General features: G+C 41.0%; 1 protein-coding gene across 1 annotated transcript in view; it reads left to right on the top strand.

The window, feature by feature from the left end:
* Positions 1-27,190, top strand: part of ATG4A (autophagy related 4A, cysteine peptidase) — a 69,077-nt gene that overhangs the window by 37,645 nt on the left and 4,242 nt on the right. The window contains exons 2-10 of the mRNA XM_008582432.1: positions 11,831-11,941; positions 14,283-14,354; positions 16,164-16,262; positions 18,668-18,769; positions 18,951-19,023; positions 21,347-21,426; positions 22,061-22,245; positions 22,367-22,445; positions 26,917-27,062. Of these exons, the coding sequence (XP_008580654.1) occupies positions 11,831-11,941; positions 14,283-14,354; positions 16,164-16,262; positions 18,668-18,769; positions 18,951-19,023; positions 21,347-21,426; positions 22,061-22,245; positions 22,367-22,445; positions 26,917-27,062 (947 nt within the window). The remainder of the gene's footprint in view (positions 1-11,830; positions 11,942-14,282; positions 14,355-16,163; positions 16,263-18,667; positions 18,770-18,950; positions 19,024-21,346; positions 21,427-22,060; positions 22,246-22,366; positions 22,446-26,916; positions 27,063-27,190) is intronic.

Genomic DNA, 27,190 nt, shown 5'->3' with positions numbered 1-27,190 from the left:
AAAGATTGCTGTTAGAAGTAATTGTGTCGGAAATGGGTTTTCACTTCTGCACCTCAACCACTTCCCAGATTGCTTCTTCATCTATCTGAGTTGTCCTTGTGTAGGACCTATTCCTCTTTCCTCCCCAGATCTCCTTGTATATAACCTCCTCACGTCACTGCTCTTTGCTTCTGTTAATCTCATCTTCTTTTCTGGCTTTCATTTGTTCCATACATGTAGCTTTGACTCCGGGATGGCTATAGCCTAACACACTACATTCTGGGAGTCTATCTTCTAAGGGGAGAATCAAAAAGAATAGAGACAGTAATGACCTCGCCAACGTTAAGAAGCAAAAGTAAAATTCTTTGGCTACCATTTTGGTCAGAGCTGTCCCAAATGAAGCAGGGCAGTTGTCATAGGTTTTAAAGGGCTGTACTAATTTGACCAGATAGCTGAGCAGTGACTCACTGAGACAAGGTTGGCGATAGAGAAATGGTTTTTTTCGGCCAGTACTAAAAAAAGACCCAAGGCTTATATGCATACATGCTGTACATTCATCCGAAGCCACCCTTCCTCACCCCTACGAGGGCAGTGCCAGAGAGGCTGCCCTTTTGCCATACTCCTCTCAAGCTACTTATTTTCTGATTTTCTTTCTTTCTAGGCCATACTGGATGTTCATTTTAAATTGATTTTTTCTGCCTGTGAAGGGTAGAGGGTAGGGTGGGGAGGTACACAGTGTAATTTACCCAGCCTTGGTCTACCACCTCGGGGGTGGCCTGACCTGAGTGATCATTTTTAGCCTGGTATTTCCTGGGCATGGGCCAGGGGCTGAGAAAGGCCCGTGGCAGAGAGGCTGAGATGGCACAGGTTCCCTGGCAGGTTTGGTGGTGATGAGTTTTCACTGGGGAATGAATTGGTTGTTTCATTTCTAACTTCTTTAGGTTTGAAAAACTGCAGGGACTATAATCTTAATAATTAAAACATATTGAGGAGAAAAGCTACTTAAATCCCTGAAAGATTGGAATTATATAATATGTTTCAACAAGAGCAGTATCCCTGTGTTTCTAAAAGTGCTTCTATAAATTATAACTTCAACTTCCAACAAAGTTGGAAGTAGGTGAACCTGTTTTCATGATCAGAACTGACTCATTTATATTTAGGAACATTTATTTCTATGAAAACAGCATGTTCCTGCCTTGGATAACAAAAAGAGAACAGAACAATTTGTCCTTTCAAGTGAGTTAAGCATATCCCACAATGCCATTTGCACAGGAAACTATACCCACAGGGTTCTTAGGGACTGCTTTCAGAGAGTCTCTGCAGCTACTTGTAGCTGCATGAAAGAGCTGAGAGAAGGTGTGTGTTGGGTGTCTTAGCTTTGAACTTTAAATATGTTATCTTGTAAAAATAGCATCATAAACTGAAATATACTATCAATTTAATTTTTCTTATTGCAGATTAAAATTGTTTTTTTTGTGGGCTGCCTTGGAAACTTACTATCTACAATATTTTCTTAATTTTCTAATTTTACATATTTGTGGGGTATGGTCTGTTGTATCAATACATGCATATATTATACAATGATTCACTTAAGGTAGATAGCACATTCATCACCTAAACATTTATCTTTTCTTTGTGGTGATTGTGGTCAAGATCCTCTTATCTAGCTATTTAGAAATATACAATATAATATTATTAGCTCTTCTCAGCCTATCAGAACGTATTCTTCTTATCTGCCTGTAACTTTGTACCTGCTAATTCATCTCTTTCCCTCACCTCCTGGCCTCTGGTAACCATTATTCTACTCTACTTCTATGAGAACCACTTTTTAAAAATCTTTTTTTAGGTTCCTCATATGAGTGAAATAATACAGTTTTTGTCTTTCTCTGCCTAGCTTACTTCACTTAACATGATGGTCTCCAGTTCCATCCAGGTTGCTGCAAATGACAGGATTTCATTTTTTTTTAAAGCTGAATAATATTCCATTGTGTATATAACCACAGTTTTTTTTTTTTCTTTTTTTCTTTTTTCGTGACTGGTAACGGGATCGCGACCCTCGGTGTCGCGCCCGTACCGCGACCGGCAACAGGATCGCAACCCTCGGTGTCGCGCCTGCACCGCGCTCAACCAGTGAGCGGACTGGTCTCTATATGGGATCCGAACCCTCAGCAGGAGCGCCGCCACGCTCCCAAGCGCTGCACTCTACCGAGTGCGCCACCGGGCTGGCCCCTATAACCACAGTTTTTTATTAAACAAAAACAAATAAAAACATTGTTCTACTTATATGAGGTAACTATAGTAGTCAAAATTCATATGGAAAAAAGTACAATGGTGGTTGCCAGGGGCTGGGGGAAGAAGGAAATAGGAAGTTTGTGTTTAATATGTACAGAGCTCCAGTTGAGGAAGTTGAAAACAGTTCTGGAGATGGATGGGGGTGGTGGTTACACAACAATGTGAATGTAGTTAATGCCGTAGAACTGTATACTATAAAATGGTTTAAATAGTAAGTATTACATTATGTATATTGAATCACCAAGAAAAAAGGAATGAAGAACTGATCTACATTACAACATGAGTGAACCTTGAAAACATCCTAAGTGAAAGAAGCAATACACAAAAGATCACATATTGTATAAGTCCATTTATATGGAATGTATTACCTGAGGAACAGCCAGGTTAACAATACTGCTTGGGAGTTTGTCCCTCAGTTGCCACAGTGTTAAGAACTTGCCATCCAGCAGTAGGTGACAGACTGAGCCATTGAGTTCATTGAGGTTAATGTAATTTTGGCATTGGATGTATACTTGCCTAAAGCCCCATAACAGAGCTCTGACATGATATTTATACCCTTTCTCTGCATTATAATATTCATAAATATTAATAAATCATCTGTTTAATTATGTTTTCTTTACTAATTGTCCATTGTATAGAGAAAGGTGTTTTCAAGTATTTATATAGATTATCATAATGTACTAGAGTTTTTTCATGCATTCATCTGTTGATGGGCACTTAGGTTGGTTCCATCTCTTGGCTACTGTGATTCGTGCTGTGATGAATAAGGGAGTGCAGGTGTCTCTTTGTTAAATTGATTTCATTTCCTTTGGGTATATACCCAGTAGTGGGATTCCTGGGTCACTAGGTAGATCTATTTTTAGTTCTCTGAGGAACTTCTATGCTGTTTTCCATAATAGCTATTTGAATTTACATTCCCACTAACAATGTAGTTTTCTCTGTAGTTGTTTGAGGAACCTCCATACTGTTTTCCATAATGGCTGCACTAATTTAAAGACCCACCAACAGTGTAGGAGGGTTCCCCTTTGTCCACATCCTCACCAACATTTGTTATTTTCTGTCTTTTTGATAATAGCCATTCTAATTGAAGTGAGATGATACCTCATTGTGATTTTAACTTGCATTTCCCTGATGATTAGTGATGCTCAGAATTTTTTCCTGTGTGTTAGCAATATGTATGTCTTAAGAAATGGCTGTTCCAGTCCTTTGCTCATTTTTTAAATTGGGTTACTTGTTATTTTGCTGTTGAGCTATTTGAGTTCCTCATATATTCTGAATATTAGCCAATTGTCAAATTCGTAGTTTGCAAACACTTTATCCTCTTCTGTAGGTTGTCTCTTCACTTTATTGTGTCCTGTGTTAGTCTATTTCTGTTGCTTATAACGGAATACTGGAAACTGGGTAGTTTATGAAGAAATGAAATTTATTTCTTACAGTTTCAGAGGCTGGGACGTCCAAAGTCCAGGGAACACATCTGGTGAGGGCCTTCTACAGCAATGCAGTGTGTCACATGACGAGAATGGGCCGAGCAAGGGTGCTAACCTGTTCACTCACTCTCCTTATGAAGCCATCAGAACCACATTCATTACTCCATGAATGGATCAATCCACTCATGAGGGTACAGTCTTCACAATCTAAACACCTCTTAAAGGCACCACCTTTCAATTACCGTAATAGAATTTTCCACCCTCTTAACACTGTTACAGCAGAGATCAAGTTTCCCATTCATAAACTTTTGAGGGACACATTTAACCCATAGCATATCCTTTGCTATGTAGAAGCTTTTTAGGATTTTTTGACTGACTAGAACAGGGGCCAAACCCCAGGCCTTGCTGTTATCAGAACCACACTCTAACCAACTGAACTAACTGGCCAGCTCAAAAGCTTTTTAGTTTGATGTAGTCCCATTCGACTATTTTTGCTTTAGTTGCCTGTGTTTTTGTAGTCTTGTTCAGAAAAGTGCTGCCCAATCTGATTTCTCGTAGCGTTTTCCCTGTTTTCTTCTGGTAGTTTCATAGTTTTGGGTCTTAAACTTAGGTCTTTAATCAGTTTTGAATTGATTTTTGTGTATGGTGAGAGATGGGGTCTAGTTTCAGTGTTCTGCATGTGGATATTCAGTTTTCCCAGGACCGTTTATTAAAGAAGCTGTCCTTTCCCTAATATATATTCTCAGAACTTTTATCGAAAATCAGTCAACTGTAAATGTTTGATGTATTTCTGGGCTCTTTACTCTGTTCCATTGGTCTATTAGTCTGTTTTTATGCCAGTACTATGCTGTTTTGGTTACTATACCTTTATTGTATATTTTGAAGTCAGATAGTGTGATGCCTCCAGCTTTGTTCTTTTTGTTCAAGACTACTTTGGCTATGTGGGATCTTTTGTGGTTCCATTCAAATTTTAAGTTTTTTTTTTTTCCTGCTAAGAACATCATTGCTATTTTGATAGGGATTGCATTGAATCTGTAAATTGCTTTGGGTAATATGGACATTTTGATGATATTAATTCTTCCAACCCATGAACACAGTGTATCTTTACATTTATTTGTGTCATCTTCAATTTCTTGCACCAATGTTTTATAGTTTTCATTGTAGAAATATTTTACCTCCTGGGTTAAATTTATTCCTAGGTATCTAATTTTTTTGGTAGCCATTGTAAATGGTATTACTATCTTGATTTCTTTTTCAGATATTTCATTATTGGTATATAGGAACACTATTATTTTTTATATGTTGATTTTGTATCCTGCCAACTATACTGAATTTATTTATTAGTTCTAGTAATTTTTTGGTGGAGTCTTTAGGGTTTTCTATGTATAGGATCATGTCACCTGCAAATAGGGATAGTTTGACTTCCTGCTTTCCTATTTGGATGCCCTTTATCACTTTCTCTTGCCTTATTGCACAAGTTGGAACCTCCAGTACTATATTGAATAAGAGTAGGGAAAGTGAGCATCCTTGTTGTGTACCAGATCTTAGAGGAAATGCTTTCAACTTTTGTCTGTTCAGTATATTAGCTATGGGTTTGTTGTATATTGCCTTTATTGTGTTGAGGTACATTCTTTCTATACCTAATTTGTTGAGTGTGTTTATCATGAAGGGGTGTTGGATTTTATCAAATGCTTTTTCTGCTTCTGTTGAAATGATCATTTTTTTCCTTCATTTTGTTGATGTGATATATAACATTTTTTGATTTGCATATGTTGAATCATCCTTGCATTTCAGGATGAACCCCACTTGATCATGGGGAATTATCTTTCTAATATGTTGTTGAATTTGGTTCACTGGTATTTTGTTGAGGATTTTCACATCTTTGTTCATTAGGGATATTGGTCTGTAGTTTTCTATTTTTGTTGTGCCCTTTTTTGGTTTTGGTATGAGGGTAATGCTGGCCTCATAGAATGAGTTTGGAAGTATTCCCTCGTCTTCAATTTTTTGGAAGAGTTTGTGAAGAACTGGGATTAGTTCTTCTTTAAATGCTTGGTAAAATTTGGCAGTGAAGCCATCTGGTCCTGGGGTCATCTTTGTTGGGAAACATTTTATTACTGCTTCCATCTCATTATTCATTACTGGTCTGTTTATGTTTTCTAATTCTTCATTATTTAATTCTTCATCATTTAATCTTGGTAAGTTGTATGTGCACAGGAATCTAGGTGTTCCAGTTCATTCACATATAGTTGTTCATAATAGTCTCTTATCATACTTTGTATTTATGTGGTGTCAGTTGTAATGTCTCCTCTTTCATTCCTGATTTTATTTATTTGAGTCTTCTCTCTTTTTTTCTTCATTAGTCTAGGTTTATTGATTTTATTTATCTTTTCAAGAAATCAATTCTTTGTTTCATTGATCTTTTGTATTGTTCTTTAAATCTCTAATTTACTTATTTCTGCTCTGATCTTTGTTATTTCTCTTCTGCTAATTTGGCATTTAGTTTGTTCTTGAAGTGGAACTTTAGGTTATTTATTTGATGTCTTTCTACCTTTTTGATGTAGTATTTATAGCTATAAAATTCTCTCATAGAACTGCTTTTTTAATATTTCATAGGGTCTGGTATGTTGTGTTTTAATTTTCATTTGTCTCCAGGAATTTTTAAATTTCCTTTTAAATTTCTTGTTTAACCCATTCGTTGTTTAGAAGCATATTGTTTAATTTACATGTATTTGTACAGTTTCCGATGTCCCTTCTGTTGTTGATTTCAACTTTTATTCCATTGTGGTTGGACAAGACAGTTGATATGATTTCATTTTTTTTTATTATGTTGAGCTTGTTTTGTAACCAGCATATGGTCTATTCTAGAAAATGTTCCATGTGCTGCTGGGAAGAATGTGCATTGTGCTGCTGTTGGATAAAATGTTCTATAAATGCCTCTTAGGTCCAGTTGGTCTGGAGTGGAGATTAATTCTGATGTGTCTTGGTTAATTTTCTGTCTGGATGATCTGTCCATTGTTGAAATTGGGTTGTTAAAGTCCCCAACTATTATTGTGTTCGAGTCTATCTCTCCCATTGTATCTAATAATGTCTGCTTTATATATCTGGCTACTCCAGTGTTGAGTGCATGTATATTTAGAATTGTTATATCCTCTCGTTGAATTGATCCCTTCATTATTATATAATAACCTTCCTTATCTTTTTTTTACTTTCCTTGACTTGAAGTCTATTTTATCTGATATAAGTATGGCTACCCCTGCACTCTTTTGGTTTCCATTTGCATGAAATATCTTTTTCCATCCCTTCGCTTTCAGTCAGTGTGTTTCCTATAGGTGAAGTGAGTTTCTTATAGGCAGCATATCGTTGGTTCTTGTTTTATAATCCATTCAGCCACTCTGTGTCTTTTAATTGGGGCATTTCTTTCATTTACATTTTGGGTTATTATTGATATTTAGGGACTCATTACTGCCATTTTGTTACTTTTTTTTCTGGTTGTTTTGTAGAGCCTTTTTTCCCTTCCCCTTCTCCACCCCCACCCCCCCCCACCTTACTGTCTTCCTTTGTGATTAAGTGATTTTTCACTAGCAATATATTTTGATTTATCACTAATTATTTTTAGTATATTTATTACAGGTTTTTGTGTTATGATTATCATGAGCTTACAAAAAACATGTTATAGTTATTACAGATTATTTTAAATTAATGACAACTTAGCTTTGATCACTAAGGAAAAAGAAAAGCATACTGTATACTTTGTCATTCCTCCCAGTGTTTGACATTTGGCTGTTTCAAGTTACATCTTTTAATATTGGCAATCTCTTATACAGTTGTTGTATTTGTTATTATCTTAAAAGATTTGTCTTTTAGTCTTCATACTAAAAATATAAGTGGTTTATTCACCACCCTTACAGCATTGGAATATGCTGAGTGTGTCTGTGTACTTACTTTACTAATGAGGTTTATACCTTCAAATATTTTCTCATTGCACTTATCATTATCTTCTTTCAGACTGAAGATATCCCTTTAGCATTTCTTGTAAGGCAGTTCTAGAGTTGACGAATTTCCTTAGCTTTTATTTGCCTAGGAGAGTCTTTATTTCTCCTTCATATTTGAAGGTTAGTTTTTCTGGATACAGAATTCTTGGTTGACAGTCATTTTCCTTCAGCACTTTGAATATATTATCCCATTCTCTCCTGGCCTGTAGGGTTTCTACTGAGAAAACCCGCTGAAAGCTGTATTGGGGGTTTGTTGAATGTTATGTGTTTCTTCTCTCTTGCTACTTTCAGTATTCTTTCTTTGTCTTTGGTTTTTGATAATTTGATTAGAGTGTGCCTTGGGATATTCCTCTTTGGATTGAATTTGACTGGTGACCTCTGAGTATCCTGTTCCTGGATGCTGTCATCTTTCTCCATACTTAGAAAATTTTCAGCCATTATTTCCTTAAATTTAATTTCTAGGTCTCTTCCTTTTTCATCTTCTTTGGGCATGCCAGTTTTGTGGCAGTTATTTTGCTTGATAGTATCCCATAATTGCTGCATTTCTATTTCATTTTTTCTTATTCTTTTTTATTTTACTCCTCTGAATTGGTAATTTCATTTGTTCTGTCTTTTTTTTTTTCTCCTTTTTGTCTTTTTTTTACTGGCCGGTAACGGGATCGCAACCCTCAGTGTTGCGCTTGCACCGCGCTCAGTCAGTGAGCGGGAACCGGTCTCCACATGGGATCCAAACCCTCGGCGGGAGCGCGCTCCCAAGCGGCGCACTCTCCAGTGCACCACCGGGCCGGCCCTGTTCTGTCTTTGAGCTCACTGATTCTTTCCTCTGTTGGACCAAGTCTGCTGTCGGAGCTTTCTATCAAGTTTTCCAGTTCATAGAAAATATTCTTTATTTCTAGAATGCTATTTTAAAAAATTGATTCTATTCCTTTGTTGAGTTTCTCATTCTGCTCATAGATTGTTTTCCAAATACCTTTTAATTTTCTATCTGTATTTTCTTGTGACCCCCTGAACATCTTTAAGAGGATGATTCTGAGTTCTCTTTCAGACATTTCATAATTCCAGTGTTCTTCTGTGTCTGTTGCTGGTGATTTGTTGGTAACTTTGGTGGTGTCATATTTCTCTGTTCTTTCTTGATCTTGGTGTCTTTATGTTGATGTGTGCATATTTGAGGTGATGGCTACCTCTTTCTCTCTTTTGTAGGTGTTCTTTGGTGGTGTTAGACCTTTACTGGTCAATATCAGAACTTTATCTCTGGTCTGCAGTTTTTTTCCATTCTGTAGTGGATTAATAGTAACCATCACCACTTAAACACTTCACTGGAACTAATTTCTTATACTGCCATGAATTCTCAGGTTGGGGAAGACTAATTGTGGGGACCAGAACTTAAATGTTGTGTCTGAGCTAAATTACTGCCTTGTCATCATTTCTTAGTCTGGGGAATACTTTTTGTGTGGACTGGACTTTAATTATCGGCCTTTTAGTCATTTCCACATCATGGGGAGTCTTTATGAGAGCAACTGGGCTGTGTGGAAAATCTGGTCCAGAAGTGAGTCTTTTCTGCTAATTGTGCCCCCTATATTTCTATCACGCTGGCCAGTCTCCACTGTGTGGTGCCTGTGCTGAGTGGGACACAGATCAGCTGCCAGTATTGTACCTCAGTGCACCCCTGGTTGATGAGTACCCCCCGTCCCCCAGTATTCCAAATGTTTCCTGTGGCGCAGGCCCTGTACAGGTTTCCTGTGATGACTTACAGACCACTGGGCAAATCAGCCACTTACCTCTTACTCTGTCCTCTCACATCTAAGACAGCAGGTCCAGTGGCTTTCTCCATGTATGGTACTATGCCAGCCTTGAAAGTGGGGGATGGGGCATTCCAATGTGTAGTTCCTCCCTCCCATGTGGGTATAGGGGTTTCTCACGAGTAACTATGCTGGCTTGGAAAATGAGATAAGGCATTCTGAAGTGAACTTTTTTTGCCATCAGTCATGGCACTTTTCTCCCCTGCAGGCTCCAAGAAGTTTCACTGAAAAAGTGCTGCAGTGATTTTGCAGTCTCCAGGGAGCTGCTCTGTGTATTGTACCAGGCTGGCCCAGAGAGCAACTGGGGCTGGGACTGAGGCTGAGACTGATCAGTGTGATCCTTCCTCCTGCCTGTCGTGGCTTTCCACACCTTTGTGGACTCAGCAGGTCTCTCCTCCTCTTCCCCTGAGTTCTAGTGATTTCAGGGTGATGATTTTGTGCTTTAATTGTTTCATATTGACTTCTTGAGTGGGGGAGTGACACCAGGAATCATCTAGTCTACCATATTGGTGCTATTACTCTACCTACAGTATTATTTCTCTCAGAAAATTACTTACAGAGAACTTTGGAGATAGGACCCCTTTATAAGTCAGTCTTGAGCCTTTTAGCAAACTCTTTCCTCACAGGTGGCACAAAAGTGAATTTGAATTTTACTCCCCCCCATTACATGGTCATAAGTTCTGAAGGTGTGGCCTGTAAACCAATGAGGTTTTAGTTATATTTTACTTGGTTACTTTATCTGAGATCTAACCATAGTTGTATGAGATAGAAAAAAACAAACTTTTTTCTTCTCTCACACTTACCACTTGACACTTCTGACACCAGAGTTGGGGGAGGGGGAGTGGAGTTCCTCCACACACTAAGCAATTTTTCAGCAGACATCAATAATATGTCCTATAATTTTTTTCAATTCTGACACTATCTACCTGGAGTTAGAATCAGGTCCCATAGGTAAAGGGCTCAGTCCCACAAGATTGTCCCCACTTCAGATGCCAATCACAAGTCCCAGATTGTGACCTGTGCTTCTGACCTACCAGCTATAAATCAGGGTTCCCACGACCTCCTCCTCAGGCTTGATAATTTGCTAGGATGGCTCACAAAACTCAGGGAAACATTTTACTTACGATTACTCATTTATTATAAAGGATATTACAAAAGACACAGATGAATAGCCAGATGGAAGAGATGCATAGGGCAAAGTATGTGCGAAGGGGAGAGGAGCTACCATGCCCCCTTTGGGCTTGCCACCCTTCAGGCATCTCCATGTGGTCAGCAATCTGGAAGCTAGGCTTTATCATGTAGACATGATCAATTTTAGACTCAATCTCTTTCCCTTTCCTGGAGGGTGGGAGGTGGGATTGAAAGTTCCAAGCTTCTAATCATTACTTGGTCTTTCTGGTGATTAGCTCCATCCAGGAGCCCACCAAGAGATGCCTTATTAGAACAAAAGATGCTCCTATCACCCAGGTAATTTTAAGTGATTAGGAGGTCTGTGTCAGGAACTGGGATCAGAGATCAAATATCAGAACAAAAGATCCCCATAGAATCCCTATCACTCAGGAAATTACAAGGGTTTTAGAAGCTCTGTGCCAGAAAATGGGGATGGAGACCAAATATATATTTCTTATTTTCTGAGGGTATTTGAGAGAGTTCAGGGAAAAATAGAATTAAAAGATAATATGAATCTTTCCATGAATTTGTTGAAGAGCCCTTGCATCACAATATCACAATAATCATTTGTGAATCCCAAGTACAAGTTATATTTATCATCTGCCTCAAGGGCCTTCTTTGCAGAAGCCATATGTGAATAACATAGCAAATAAAAATACTATAAAACATCTGGTCTTTCAGCTAAAATATTATTATTTTCACAGTTGTACAGCCTTTCGGGCATGTCACAGCCCCTTCCAAGCCACCAGCCACTAGAAACCTCACAATACAAACCTCATGATACTCCCCGTGAAGCGGGCAGGAGTGAGGTATGCAGTTGTTATTGTATTACCTTGATACACTCCCAAAAGGAGAACCTAGATAATTGGCTATTTACAAAAAAGGCCCCATGGGGGGAAAAAAGGTTTTGAAGTAACTGTGGCCAAATGATTTGTCAGAGATGGTGTTAAATTGGACCATGAGAGAGGAAAGTTCAAAAGCTGGTCAAGAGGAAATCCCCCTATTAAGGGACTTTGAGAACTTTTGAGTGTCTTTGTTCCTTAAGGAACAGGATTTGCTTCCATTAGATTCAAGCTAATGACCTTTCACCTTCAGGGCAAAAGTAATAATCAGTAAATCACAGAAGTAAGCCCCCTCTATTTCATTTTGTGTTTTTTTCTTTTTCTTTCAGTTTTATCCAAGTACGAAAACCAGATTACTATTTTCACTGACTACTTAGAAGAATTTCCAGATAGGGATGAGCTGGTATGGATCTTGGGGAAGCAGCATCTCCTTAAAACAGGTAAGGTTTGGTAGCATTTGTCTGTGAGGACCCAAATGAGGTGGGCACCTGAGGTTAAGGTCTTATGCTTTTTTTCCTCCTTGGGTTAGCAGAGCATTGCCTTGATAAATGTTAATGCTGCTCTGAGGCAAATTTTCCTTATAGCCAGTAGAGCTTAAGGCTCAGCCCCCTTGCTTGCATGGCCCCTTCGTAGGCCCTGAGAGGTCCTAGAAGTATGTTCAGATGCTTACAGGTTTTTGTACAATTTGCAAAAGTAATATACTTTTATTTTTTTTTTTTTTTTTTTTTTAAAAAAAAAGGAGAATCAAAAATAAAAGTAAAAAATAGGAGAATCCCCCAATTCTAGAGGCCTTGGGTTTCAAAAAACATAGACCCACTACAGGTATCGCTAACCAATATCTAGTCTTGGTGACTGGGCTACATACTTCTCATTCCCCTCACCTCCCTGTCTGTCTAGATGAAAATACCCAGGCACTTGTAAACATCCCATGGTTGTCAGAAACAATATCAGACATGAGAAGTCTTCTGGTTTAGATCTTTTGCTGACTGTATCACTGTCTCAGTTTATTCTGATTTAGTATAGAACTTGTAGCTGCTACAGCCAGAGGGAAAGAAGGCTTGACTTTTTCTTCCTTACCATTACATTCTTATAGATCGGGACAGACCTTTTAACCTGAAACTGCTAACGACTGAGCACCCAGATAAAGCCTGAGCTTGAAAAGAGATAGCTCTGAGATTTGTATCTTTGTGAGGAAAGAGACTTTTAGCGTGGAGTAAGGAACAGGAAGAAGCTGATCAAAAGGCAAGAGGGGAAGCTAGCATTGTCTGGCTCTTCCTGGGTCTGGCTTTATTATTTTGATTGGAGAATTGTGAACAGTGGAGACAACCTAGAGCTAGCAATTAGGAGACCTTTTGTATTCAGACTCCTCTTGGATAGGTCACTTTCTCTTTCTGAACCTTAACTTCCTTCACCAGTACTTAAAATGAGGAGACTGGAGAAGATCTCTTCTAGTTCTGTATTCCATGACAATAGGAATCCCCAGGTTGCCAAATATGCCCATATTCAAATGTAAGGTTAAGAAATGCCTTTCAAAGTGAAATTGTTATTAAAATGTCCGCATAACTTCCCCAGACTTTCTATCACAAAGCCAAGCTGGAAGGCATAGAGACTGTCAGAGGCGGGAGTGAGTAAGCAGTTTGAGCATTCCAGAGGATGGATATTTAATAAATAACAGCTAATGTTTGTCACAGGCTTACTGCGTACCAGGCACCATCTAAGCACTTTATGTACCCTTGTTGAATATTCACAACTCAGTGAAGTAGATACTATTATTCTCCCCATTTTACAAATGAGGAAACTGAAGCTCAGAGAGGTTAAGTAACAGGGTCACACAACTGGTAAGTAGCAGAGTCAGGGTACAAGCCCAGGCAAAGTATGACTCCAGAAGTCTTACTCTTAATGACTATACATCTGCTTCCCCAAATCAGCTGGGCACTGGGGGCATGGTGGGGAAGGAAAATCCAGGCAGCTCAGCTTTCTGATTTGCTCAAAGGAAAAGGAGAGAAAACAGATGCTATTGGCTAAAATTGAATTTCCCTTTCTTTTAAAGTGCAGTGATTATAAGTTCTATACAGAATACAGATATGGATGTCTTGTTGAGAAAAGGGAGAGATGACAGAGAAAGACAGAACCATGTGTATGTGCAGATGGAAATGTGGAAGCCATATTTGTGGCCATCAAAGTAAATTTATGTCATAAAATGCAAGAAAGCATGCTTTGAAAAAAGACAGGAAAACATTTGTGATGTTATACATCTTTACAAATGCCAGTTGAACTAAGTACTATAGATAAATTTCTTACACACTTAATTTGCTCAGCAGGGACATTTCCATTTTAGTTAAACACGCAGCAGGTGTGAGCACACACACACAACCCCTGGTTTTAGATAATGGACAGTGGGTACTGATGAGAGAACCAACCATCATCATTCAGGCTGGAGCTGATTGCCTTGTTAGTGGTTATCTAAGATCCCTGCTTTTCCTTGTTTTCTGACCATGGCTCCAGTATTAGTACCTGCCAGGGCCATAGAGCTCAGTGAGGAGACAGGAACCACCCAACATCACTGGATTAGTCAAGTAGCTCTAGTCAAAACATAGGTGGGGGGAAATATGGAAATTATCTGGCTAAAATGAGATTGGGTTTTCTATGAATTTTCCTAGCTCCATAACAATGGAATTGACTGGCTATTTGAAAATAAGTTTGCTGCTGGCTCAGAAGTCAAAGGCAGGTATTTTTACATGAGACATGGTGATTTAATTTTAATTTCACATTTAATTACAGAAAAATCTAAGCTGTTGTCTGATATAAGTGCTCGTCTATGGTTTACATACAGAAGGAAATTTTCACCAATTGGTAGGTATACCATTTGTTGTGCTGTGCTTTCTTCCTTGTAGATAGTTTGCCTGAGGTTATCGGTGACTTTACAGAAACCTCAGAATTAATAGCTCACTATGGCAAAAATATTGATTTAGGGGAGTAGGTAAGTTTTAGACTTCATACAAAAGTTTCATTGCTGAAGTACTCATCACATATGGCTCCATGGTGTTGAGGTGTTATGCCAGTATGCTTTTGACCCCACCTCCAAGTGTTCAGACACCAGATAGTATTACTTGTTTTACTTTTGAGAGTAAGGAAAAATCAAATAAGCTTTTAATTTGGATGATATCTATTAAATTGCCATCCACTACTTTGTGGAATTACTTGATTATTTGTAACAATTGTGCCTTGAAGGATAGGAAATAATTCTTTTGATTTTTTTCATTTTTCCTTATGAAATGAAAGCACCTTGACATTGGGAGATGAATTATGATGTATTTCCTTGGAATTAATTCTAGGCTGTTACTGGCTGCCATCTAGAAAAAAGGATAGTTCAATAAGCTAAGTGAATATGCTTCCTCTAGAGAGGATTTGTAAAATGTTTGCACATAGTGTAGCCACATCCTAGTATTATGGCCCTATAGGAAAAGGGCCTGTAAATGGTGGACACTACTCTCCTAAGAGGAAACCCGGCTGGCCAATTTTGATGCAGGACCAGACCTAGTAACTGGAATGAAATCAATCTTTCTCTTAAGTGCCAAAAATGAAGTCCACACAGATGATTTTTTTTTTGCTCCCCACAGAAAGTACTCCTAGCAGTAACACCAACAAAAAAATAATCTTTAGTACTTAATGATTCTAAACTGTTAACTTTCTCTTGGTGAGGAGTTCTTTGCAAGGCTGGAAAACATTTCCAATTTAACTCTGACAATATTTTGGCAATAGATGATCCCTTCTTTATGTGGGCCTCATTGCATCTCTTCTATACTAATCTGGCCTATAATCCCAGCATTAGCAAGAGCCAAAGGGCTCCCATTCCAGCTCACAAATTGGCTCACTCCTCCCCCTCTTGCTGTAGCAACTTGCCTGTAGTCTCCACAACAAATAGAAAGAGGGGACCACTTTGGTCCATTTGTCTTCCAAGGTTGATGACCCCCTTTAAAGTTAGTCTCCTGAGATCATGCTTCTAACATACTTTTCCACTTCCATGTTGGGAAAAGAAAACAATAAAAACAAAATGTCCCTTCTGCCATCCAAGTTATCTGATTTCATTGTCCCATGAAAAAGGATATTGAGCTCATCCTGGCCGTATATATGGAATTTTCTTTACATCTAGTGTTCTTAAAATGGAACCTGTTGTCTTATTTCATTTACTAACTGGTTTTGTACCTTTTAAAGATATGGTACATTTCTAATGTATTAATATTACTTTACATTATGACCATACTCATAGCACCAAGTGTTTGCATCCTCCTGTGTAGATGGATCTTTTTCATTTAATTCTTAAAATATCCACTGAGAGTAAGCAGAGTATGTGCTATCATACGTAGCAGTCATCTACCAAAATGGCATGCATACCTAGATGTCTCTAAGCAGAAAACCTAGGGGGAAGGTTTAGTTCATTTGTTTCTTTTGAGTTTGGCCATAGAACCTGTTTTGGTTGATTCAGCATTATCTTTGCACTTTCCAACCTTGTACCCAACCCTGTTTGATCTCTAGGTATATCTCTTGCTTCCTTTTTTAGAGCACGTGTATTTGCCTGTCTTGTGTGAGTCCCCAAATGCTGATGTTTTAAGAGAGGGAAATTTGAGGAACCCATATCATTCCCATTCATTTTGCCAACAGGGGGAACGGGCCCTTCATCTGATGCCGGCTGGGGATGTATGCTCCGCTGTGGACAGATGATGCTGGCTCAAGCTCTTATCTGTAGACACTTGGGAAGGGGTGAGTGAAATTTGTCCTGTAAATTGTCTCACCTCAGAGACCTCTGCAGTATCACTTGCTGATGTTGGTTTAGCATTAATGCTGAGCTTTAGGAACACCCAGTAACAAAGCTGTATGTCCTAAAATGCTATGTGCGAGCTCAAGTGGTAGAGCTAACAAGCCGACAAAGCCCCTCATAAGAAGGAAACAGCCGGTATTTCCTTATGACTCACCAAACCAGAGCATTATTTTCCTGGGACAGAACTATATGTTGAGGCAGGTGGGTCATTTTTGCTGTTGTTCGAATGGGTCCTTACAAATGCCAGATAACAGAGGGAGCAGGAAGAAAGGTGTGGTGGTAAGTCTGTTTCTTGACCTCATTTAAAATATCTGCATGATGAAGGAACTAAGTGACCTAAAGGAAGTGCCTAATGAGGGAGCTGGCTCTATTTTGGTTTTTGTTCACTGAGAATGTCCATGTGATGATGAAGAAATCCTTAAATTAGCTTCCTCAGGAAGCCACTTCATTAAGAACCTTCCAGTAATCGCTGTTGGAACTCCTGAGTTTTGCTTTCTTAAGACTTAAGATGTGTGTTCTTAAGATGTGTGTGCTTCCCTGTGGGCACCTGGAGTATGACCTTGGCTAGATGGCAGTTCAGGCACTTGGGTGACAGTCCAGTTGGACGTAGGGATGAGAGAGTAAAGGGACACCTTCGATGAGATTGGGCAGCCAAACTCATTGACTGTTGCTAGTTGAGGTCCAGAGGGATGGAAATGTCACCTCCCCACCCCAACCCCGTGCAAACTCACAGATCTTGCTGTAGTTTTCAGAGAGGACTAGGGAAGGGTCTGGTGATGTTTAAGGACTTAATGCCTTCTCTTCGGGGTTTAGGATATTCTGTGCCAGCTTCCCCTGGGGAGTATCATCATTTCCTTCTTTTACAGATGAGGAAACTGAGGCTCAGGGAAGTGAGGTGATTTTTCTAGGGTCAAACAGCAAGAAAGCATAGATTTGGAGATAGAATGCAGATCTTCTGACTCTTCAGCCAGTGATTTCTCTACGGTACACATGCTTCTTGGTGCAGATCCGTTCTTACTATTTAACTTGTTCTTATTTATAAAACACCTCAAGGTGATTATTCTGGAAGTGGGGAGCAAACTGGAAAAAAACCTACAGTCAGCAGTCTTAATTATTTCAATATAAAAGTAAGTAGCAGGAAGAATTTGGAAATAGATCTTGTTGCTAAAATGAATTAGAAGATGTAATTTTGTAAAGTCTTTTGGATTGTTTCCTATTCAATTATTTTAAAATCGAGGTGGGGTGTTCACTTAGCACTGTCATCATAAATATTTAGTGATATGTAGCAGCCAGACTAATCAGGATTTCCCCAGACTTGGGCAATTCAGTAGTTAATGAAAAAAATTGGATGTGGTTCACCCACTGAAGTCTGTGCTGGATTCAAGGTTTAAAACTTTGCTTTCAGAAATACTAGAAGCAAAAGAGAACTGAAGATTCTGAAGGTAATGGCCTTTGGCTTCAAGTGCATTTCAGTTGTTAATTCAAACTGTCTAAAACCTCAGGAGAGAAATTTATGTCTTGGAAGCAAACTAAGCCTCAGGAATCTGTCCTACTAGATAGTTCCTAGAGCTGAGGGATGGGAGTAGTGCATCCTATCCACAGCGGTGATTATGTAGAGTTTTTACAGTTGTCTTCAGTAAGTTGTAAGTGGTCTCTATAGAATTTGGGGGCTGTGCCTAAGGCACGGATGGGATCCTTACAGATATAGTTATTTTGGCTTTGGTCTTAAGGAAACCTTGAACACCTGATAGCAAAGGTATTCGTTTTTCCGAAGCTCAGCATGGACTTATTAAAAGTTGGTGTAAAAATGGCAGCATACAGTTTTTTTCAACTTCCTTAGTTGTGAATTGTGTGTATTCTCCTGTGAACTGTTGTGTGTCAGAATAGCACATCTCCCCTTGAGATCCTTTTGGTAAAGCTGCCAAAATATAAGGACAAAAGCCATTGCTGTCTGTGTGGAGATGAGACACTATGGCATCTGGGTTACATACGGATATACTGCCAGGCTTTGTGGTGACCTACTGTTCACTGAGCAGCTGACCAGAGAGGCCTTTGGGACACTGTTTTTATGTAATATTTATCTAGCTCCAGCCCTTGGGATAAGTCGATTACTTGGTAAACTTCTTGTTTTGCTTTTACTTTCTACCCACTGAGTCTTTTAAAGTGATCAATTTCCTGGTGTCTTTGTCATTAAAATGAAAGGCACTTAGGAATGTTCTAACTTAAGCATTTCTGCCTTCTAGATGTAGCTCTTTTGTTTTCCTTCTAACTTTGTAGTTACAGTAGGAGTGCAGAGAGGTAATAAACAGTTACAAAAATGATTTTAACCCATTTTTTTCCTAAAAAGACTGGAACTGGGAGAAACAAAAAGAACAACCCAAAGAATACCAACGGATCCTACAGTCCTTCTTAGATAGAAAAGACTGTTGCTACTCTATCCATCAAATGGGTAAGGTCATAAATCAATAGTTTAAAGACAATGCATATACCTGCTCTTTCTCTTCCCTTGCCTTATATGTAGATCCACTAAGTTGTCCATCTGCTTAATAATTTGTGCAAAAAAAACTAGGGCTTTGTGGCTTGTTGGAAGATCTTCTGTTAACGTGTTAATTTTTTTCACGTAAAAACAGCACAAATGGGTGTAGGAGAAGGGAAATCAATTGGCGAATGGTTTGGACCAAATACCGTTGCACAGGTGTTAAAGTAAGTAAAAGTGTCTGGCATCTGCTGTATTCTACTGTCTCCTATGCTTCCCTCCCCAACTAAACCTCTCATTAACCTAAGCATTCCTGGAATCCCACTAAGCCGCCTCTCCCACTGAGCCATGAAACATCTGTACCATTTTGCTCAGGCAGTTCTTTGAAATGTGCAATTGTGGACAGCTGGTTTGGTATATCAGAGTTGTATTCATTGGTATCAGTATATGTGGCTGTACCTCAGGACATATTCGGTATCTCACTCCACAGATTGATACTCACATGCCAAGGAGCCATCAGCCTGAGGGTTTCATTGAAGCCAAAAGGTTCATATTAAATGGTGGAGGCTGAGCCAGCCTAAGCAAGAAATTGCCTCCTGTCCTGCATAGTATAAAAAACCCATTAATTCATTCAGCATTTACTAGGTGTCTTTACTTTGCTAAGTGCTGGGTGTACAGAAATAAACTAGACGCAGTCCTTGCCTTGAGGAACTCACCACCTGTTGGAGGAGACAAACCCCAAGAGAGTCTTGGAATCAGTTTTTCATCTCTTAGCAGACTCTAGGTACCCCAGCATGGTACGTTTGCAGTTGTCCTGTTAAACTTCAGAATTCAACTCCCACTGCAAGAGGTGAGGTATAAAGGCCAAGACCAAGTTTTTAAAAGTTAAGGGGGTAAGTGGCATCAGTACCTACACCTGCAGGCCACCTCACCTATTGCCACTCTTTTTCCTGACAACTTATCACCGAATGAAAATTCCATGAGGGCAGAGATTGTATTTGTCTTGTTCACTCTGTAACCCTAGCACATAAAACTGCCTGGCACACATAAGTGCGTAATAAATGCTCGATAAATGAATGAAAATGGCAGCCAGGTAAACCTGGGGCCAGATTTAGGGATCAGAAGATTGAAACCCTCTGGCCTCCTTTGGTGTGGCATACTTCAATTCCTGGGCATTATGGTGGGACCTGCCCCATGCAAAGTACAGATGGAGCCCTATTTCAATTATTAGCCAATCGTTAAGGAACTAGAGTGCTTTGGAAATATGCATGTGAGGAGAGTAGGCTGGATTCCCTGGGGCCCCCAGAAAAACCTGTATGGTGGCTTTACTCCTTGCTAACAGTACAGCCTCTCTGAGACCACTTTCTTGCCTTAGAATGCCTTTTGGGCAACGTTGACTCTGCTGAGTAAGGATTTGGCATTATTTTGGAAACCCAGGAATATTGTAGGATCCCACTGTAGAAAGGGTAAAAGATTGTAATGGCTGTGCCGAGCCCAGAACCCAGCTTGAAATGATTGGCTTTTAAATGACATCCCTCAGAATTTGCTTCTTTTTTCTAAATTTTGAGGTTCCCAATAACAAATAAATGGACACATACATTCTTTTAGGAATTTTAAATGGGTCCTGATTCGTTATGATTATTATCATTAACAGTATATTATTATCATCATTATAGCATTATTATTATCTGGTGAAAGATTAAACACTAAAATGAATGAAATAAAAATGTAATAGTAATTAACATCTTCCTGGGAGCTACTTTGGTGGAGAGAATGTTTTTCTTTTGTCTCGTGAGACTGGGTTTTTACCCACAAATCCCAGAAGTAGCCAGATTAAGCATGCTTTCTCTCAAACTGGCATGGGGAGCAGAAGGTAAGGGAGAAATAGGCAGAGTACTTTACCTAGACCTCGGATGATCTCTCTTGTAAAGGAGTTTTCTTTCTAGTGTCCCCTGAAGTCATGCACTTCAGCATGCTGTCCCTCTTCAGCTGCTGACCACTCAGGCCCAACACCAGGGTCAGTATGTGGCATTAGTCTCCTTTGATGGCATTCTCAGTGCAGCTAGGGAGGGGTTTACGATTCTCTCTCTCTCTCTCTCTCTCTGGGTTTTTCAGGGGCTCATTGTCCATATCATCTATGCTCCCAAACAAATATGTATTTGTAATGAGTTTCCTTTTTTCTTTTCTTTTGTTTTTAAAAAAGGAGTAAGTCAGAATGAATGTCTTTTATTTAAGAAAATGAAGTCTCTTGGGATTTTGGTAGCAGATACATGGGCAACTTTTCTTTTTTGCCCAGTAGGAGTACTGTCACTTTGTGAGACACACTTTTCCATGTTGTAAAGCAGAACCTTCTTTTTAAGGTCCAGATACCGTGACTCTGTGGCATTCTCAAGGTCCCTGGACACGGAATGTGTCAGAGCTCTGTCAAAGGAACCAGAGCTGACCTAAATACCAGCATCTCTATGGCTCAGGAATGCTGGACATACATTGTACTGCTTTCTGCTGATATTTCCATCTTCCCCAATTGTGATATTATATGTTGCTTTGCAGAAAACTTGCTTTATTTGACGAATGGAATTCCTTGGCTGTTTATGTTTCAATGGATAACACAGTGGTCATTGAAGATATCAGTGAGTCCCCAGCCTATTTACCTTCCCAGGTGGTGGATGATGAGATACTTCCTCACCATTCAGAAATCTGAGGCTCAAGAGAGTCTCTCTGGACAGCCCTACCAGGGCAGGGGAGATTAGGGGAACATGGGGCTCTGTTTCTCTTCTCTTTTAGCTTTCTGAAAGGGAGAAAACCATTAGAGGATCTTTGCTGCCCCTTCAGTGAAGTACCACATCCTTTCCCTGCAGGACACCCAAAGTGTATATAATCTGTTAAACCACTAATAGATCTTTTGTGGAGGCCCACTCTTGTCTAGGCCTGTGCTCCCTGCCATGGGGGTTAGAAAAACCTAAAGATAGAGTCCCTGTCACAAAGGCCTAGTTGAGATTGCAGACTAGTTGAGAAATGAGATTCTCTCAATGAGCCTAGAATACCTGCTGGGAGCTAAGCAAGTGCTCAGTGGCTGGAATGAAGGGCATGAGGGAATGGCTTGTGCTTTCTGTGGGCGGCAGGGCAGACTGGGCCCTGGGGACAGAGGGAAGGGCCTTCCAGGCAGGGTAGGGGCATGTGAGGTCTCCCTTAGTTTTGCTTTTCGAGTATCTCCTAGGGTTGGATACCCCTTACTAACCCAGCTCTCTTGTTTTCTGTTTCTAGAAAAAATGTGCTGTGTCCTTCCCTTGAGTGCTGACATAGCCGCTGAAAGCCCCAATTCTCTGACTGCTTCAAACCAGAGTAAGGGCACCTCTGCCTGCTGCCCAGCCTGGAAACCCCTGCTGCTCATTGTGCCCCTTCGCCTGGGCATAAACCAAATCAATCCTGTCTATGTTGACGCGTTCAAAGTAAGTCGCTCCTTGACCCGAGCCCATTGCTGCCTGCCCATCACACCGCCATGTCAGCACAGAGATCCGTGAGCAGCAGTCCACAAGTGAGTTGAGAATCTTGCATTCTCTTTCCCTCCAGGAGTGTTTTAAGATGCCACAGTCTTTAGGGGCATTAGGAGGAAAACCAAATAACGCCTATTATTTCATAGGATTCTTAGGTAAGAAAGGAGGAATCACAAGTAAGTCATCATGGGCTAGGGGAGGGTGTGGGGAGAAGGTTTGCATGGGAGGCCAGGTGATTCTAGTTAATGGGCCCCCATCTAGCCCAGGGATGCTGTGGCCTCTGATCAGCTCCTCTGTCTCCAACCTGATCTATGGAAAGTGACTCTTCTGGTGCCTGACGGAAAGCAGGCACCCTTTCAGTGCCTCCACTTCCTTGCCTCTTGATAAGCTGGTTCCTCTGCTTTCCCACTGGATGGCCTGAAGGTCACAGCATTGCTTCAGCATATCTCTTTCCCTCCTGTGGGGGTCAAGGTGGCAGAGTTTCAGTCCCTCAGCTTTGCTGATCTCCCTCTTATTGGGGATCAGGCAGTCAGGCTAGGGGCCTTCCTCTGGCTTCTTAGGTCCCCACAGCTGAGCCTGGTGGCTTATTGTTCAGAGCTGTGACAGGGTGGGGATTAGCGGAGGCAAAGACAGAAGTAACAGCAGTTAAGCCTTAAAACCCACTGACCTCCTAATGTGGACCCAAATGAACAGCCTGACATTCCCTGATTAGGTTGGTACCTCTGGAAACGCAGCCACCTTACTCACTAGTTGTGACCAGAGAAATTTAAGGCCCTTGGCACAGAAGGTGAGCTAGCTCAATGCTTTTCAAACTTCAGCGTGCACATGGATCATGTTGAGAGTCTATTAGAATGCATATTCAGTAGGTCTGGGAATTTGGTGGGTAGCTGCTGGTCCACAGACCACGCTTTGAGTACCAAGGACCTAGACGCCTGGTTAGTACTGAAGAGCACAAGTAAGCAGTGATGCGGCCAGTCAGATTTGGTGCAGGACACCTTCTGCCTGGGCGGAGTGGTCTGAGACTGGGCCGCAGGGAAGTTATAAGCTTAGATTGGTCGACAGGCAAGGGAGAGCTAGAGCAGTTGGAAGGGAATGGCATGAGGGGATGTGCAGAGGACAGGGTGGAGGTGGCCTTGTCACCCTCACCAACCCAGGTCCTCCTTGGAGATTCAGGGAGGTGAGGTCGATGGAAACAGACGTAGCTGGCTTTGTATGCCAGTCCCCCACTTGCTAGTTGTGTGACCACAGGAAAAGGATATCAGCTCTTTCAGTTTCAGCTGCCCCTTATGGGAAATAGGGCTGACAACTGACTTGCCATGTTGCTCTCTCACAGTAAAGTGTTCAGCAGAGCCGGGCGTACAGTACTCAGTCAATAAAAGGTAGCCCCACCTTGTCTGACCCCAATGCCTTTTTCCTCTGCTAGCTCTTCCTCCCTCTCTTTAGGGTGGGGCTTTCTGCACGGCTGCCTCTGTTCCTTCTAGTGCTGTCATCCATTGTCGATCCTAAGAATTGCAGCTTAATGGAAAGGCTTTTATTTTTCTAAGTAGAAAACCCAGTTTTTGCAGTTATGTGAATTCAGAAGCCCTCTGTTTCTAAGCTTTTGGGTTCTTGTCAAAGAAAATGTTGCAAAAGGGTATTTCCTATTGTTTGTGCTTGACTTAGCCTATTTGGGCTGCTGTAACAGAATACCATAGACTGGGTGGCTTATAAACAACAGGCATTTATTTCTCACTGTTTTGGAAACTGGGACGTCTGAGATCAGGGCACCAGCAGATTCGGTGTCCGGTGAGGGCTCACTTCCTTCTTCATAGATGGTCGTTTTCTTGCTGTGTCCTCACATGGTGGAAGTGATGAGAGTGCTCTTTGGGGTCCCTTTTCATAAGGGCACTAATCCCATTCATGAGGGCTCCATGCTCATAACTTAATCACCTCCCACAGACCCCAGCTCCTAATACCATCACACTAGGGGTTAGGATTTCAACTTAAGGATTTTAGGGAGACACAAACATTCAGTCCATAACAGTGCTTGAGGACAACTTTGAAACAGATTGGAAAATAATTTTGGAGGAATCTGTGTATGTGATTCCCGGGTACCCTGGCCTCTGTATCCCAAGTTACCCTGAGAGAATTCACTGAGCTGGTATAGACCTCCTGTTTCCTGAGGCTACTGGGTCAGGGTGACTTTTGTAAAGTTTGACTGCTCATTAAAGAGGTGTGGGCAATCTTCAGTTCTTTAATAGCCCAATACAGAGGTTCACACAGTGCCTATTTGCTCATTAACTTTCATACATCCTTTGTGCAAACTTCACTTGAGAATCCCAAGTCCCTCCAACTCTCCTTTTCTGACTCACCCCCTTATTATATGAGGTTAGGTGGTCCAGATTGTGCCAGGGACTTGCAAAGTATGTTCTCTCTCTGTCTCTTTCTATGTGTACACACACACACACACACACACACACACACACTAGCACAACATCCCTATGAGGTAGAGACTGTTATTTCCATCTTGCACATAGTGTAACTAAGACGAAGAGAGGTTATTTCCTCAAGATCACTCAGCTAGAAAATAGAGGAGCCAGGATTCGATCCCAGTTTGGTCATTTCTGCCTGCCATACTCCATTGCTTCCCTACGGCCATCCTACCCAGTGGGAAGCTGGGAGAAGTGCTAGATGTGGGAGGATATGGCCAGGGTGAGACTCTGGCTGCCAGATTTTATGGGTGTAGAGAAAAGATGTTGATTCCCTGAATTTGGGTATTGGTTGCCACCTGGAGATCCATAGCATTAGCCCTGTCTCTGCAGATGGTTGACCGACCCGTGTCTTCTCCCCAGGCTTCATTAGAGACCTTTGTTTAGTCCCCATATCATTTGTAGGACTTTTTATATCTTTTACCATATCTCATATAAGCACTCTCAAAAGTGAGGCAGCCTGCAGAGCTCCACTCCACACACACACACACACACACACACACTCACACGCGCGCACACTCACACGCGTGCGCGCGCGCGTGCACACACACACACACAGCACCCATGGGCCTGGCCAGAATCAGGGAATTATTATTATTATTATTACATTATTAATAATGTAATATTCTTTACATTATTAAGATCTTCCCCAGCATCTTAACTCTAAACACTCCAGCAGATGGCTCGGGTCTAACCCTGCTTTGGCTGTCTGTTTTCTTGTCCACAGCTTCCCTTTCCTCTTACCTTTCTATGGTCTTAGGTAGGCTTCCTTCTAAACATTTTGGTGGTTGCTCTTTAGTGTGACCTGAGGCTTTTTTGATATCACTGATATTACCTACCTATGGTCTCAGGGGAATATGAACCTTGACTTTCATAAAGCAAAGTCACATGGGGGCATTGATTTCCATATACCCTTAAACATATATTTGTAGGGAAATACTTTTGATTTGAAGTACGATACTTCTGAGTCCACTTTCTGTTTGTATTTTGTTTGAAGCATTTCGTGGAGGTGAAATTTTCTGGTTCTTATAAGACCCTGTGAGATAACTAGAACAGGCCCCAGTTTCAAAACAAAAAAATTAAGACAGAGAGTGAATTAAGTGGTTTGTCCTTTGTTTATGACAGAGAAAAGTTAAACTTTTCGTCAGACATCAGAAACACACTCTTTGCCAACAGAAACACGTAAGTGTGCCCAACACAATCCTGGGTGCCATTCCAGGGAGGGTCTTTGGGGCATCCCTCCCTACCCCATTCTCCTGCCACAGGTAGATCTCTTTGGTTGCCTGTCACAGTCAAGGACACAGAGGCCCAGATGGCACTCAGGACTAGACAGTGAGGTCGGGGTGCCCCCTTAAATACTTTTGCCTGTTTAGCATGTGGCTGATGAGCATTAGAGGGACTGTCAGCCCTTTGAATACCACGTCAAAGAAGAAAGTTTGTTATCCCAAACTCCTCCGAGATCATTTTTGGGCTAGGCTTTTTCAGTTTAATGAAGCATATCTTTTCTCTCATGTGTAAGGGTTGATCATCTCCAAGTAAGTTTTCCCAGTGCATGTATCTGTACTGATGTTAATGTGACAAAGGCAGTGCTTTCTGACAAGAATTTACTAGCTTGCTAACAAGTACTAACTCGCTAGCTAATCAAGACCAGACATCAGCTCACTGATGGCAGAGGTAGCGTTCCCATCCTATCTGGGGAGCATTTCTTCTGGAGGCCATGGCCTTTTCCCTTACCAGACGCGCTCTCTGAGCGTAGGTCTGAGAACCAATGTCAAAAGAGGCAGACAGCTCCCTAGTGACACCTTGGCTCACGGCCTGGTGACTCTATCTACAGCCTCTTTGCTACTGCTGCTCACAGAGCCTGCCATGTCATCTGTGGTCTCTCATTCCCACCTTTTCCCAAACCTGTCACTTTCCATTTTTGGGCGTGGACTTTGAGATGTAAATGCTAGGGCAAGTCTTCTCATTGAATGATTAAAGCACAAGTGACTTCCTTCAAAAATGCTCACCCTGGCTTCAGGCTTTCTGTCATCCCATTTTCATTGTCACTGGGGGGAGAGGGGGGTGTCTAGGAGAACCAGAGTGCCTCCTCCCAAGGACAGCAGTGGGGCCAGGGCCAGTGGTTTTTCAAAGGTTAAACATGTCTCATTCAAAACAGGCAATGAGCTCATCTTCTTGGATCCTCACACAACCCAGACCTTTGTCGATGCTGAAGAGAATGGAACTGTCGATGACCAGACTTTTCATTGCCTGCAATCCCCACAGCGAATGAACATCCTGAACTTGGATCCCTCTGTAGCATTGGTGGGTCTCTGAAGGTTGGGTGTGCCAGAAGATACGACGCCAGCCTGGTGCAGATTGGGTCCCTGGGAGTTATCCGGGCTGCTGGGTGGGGTGGCAAGGATACGTTTGCTCACCACCCCATGAGGGGC

This window comes from Galeopterus variegatus, unplaced genomic scaffold (genome assembly GCF_000696425.1).
Source record: "Galeopterus variegatus unplaced genomic scaffold, G_variegatus-3.0.2 Scaffold2609, whole genome shotgun sequence".
NCBI classification, from domain to species: Eukaryota; Metazoa; Chordata; class Mammalia; order Dermoptera; family Cynocephalidae; genus Galeopterus; species Galeopterus variegatus.
The sequence above is the reverse complement of the archived record's forward strand: the minus strand, read 5'-3'. Positions and strand labels throughout refer to the sequence as shown.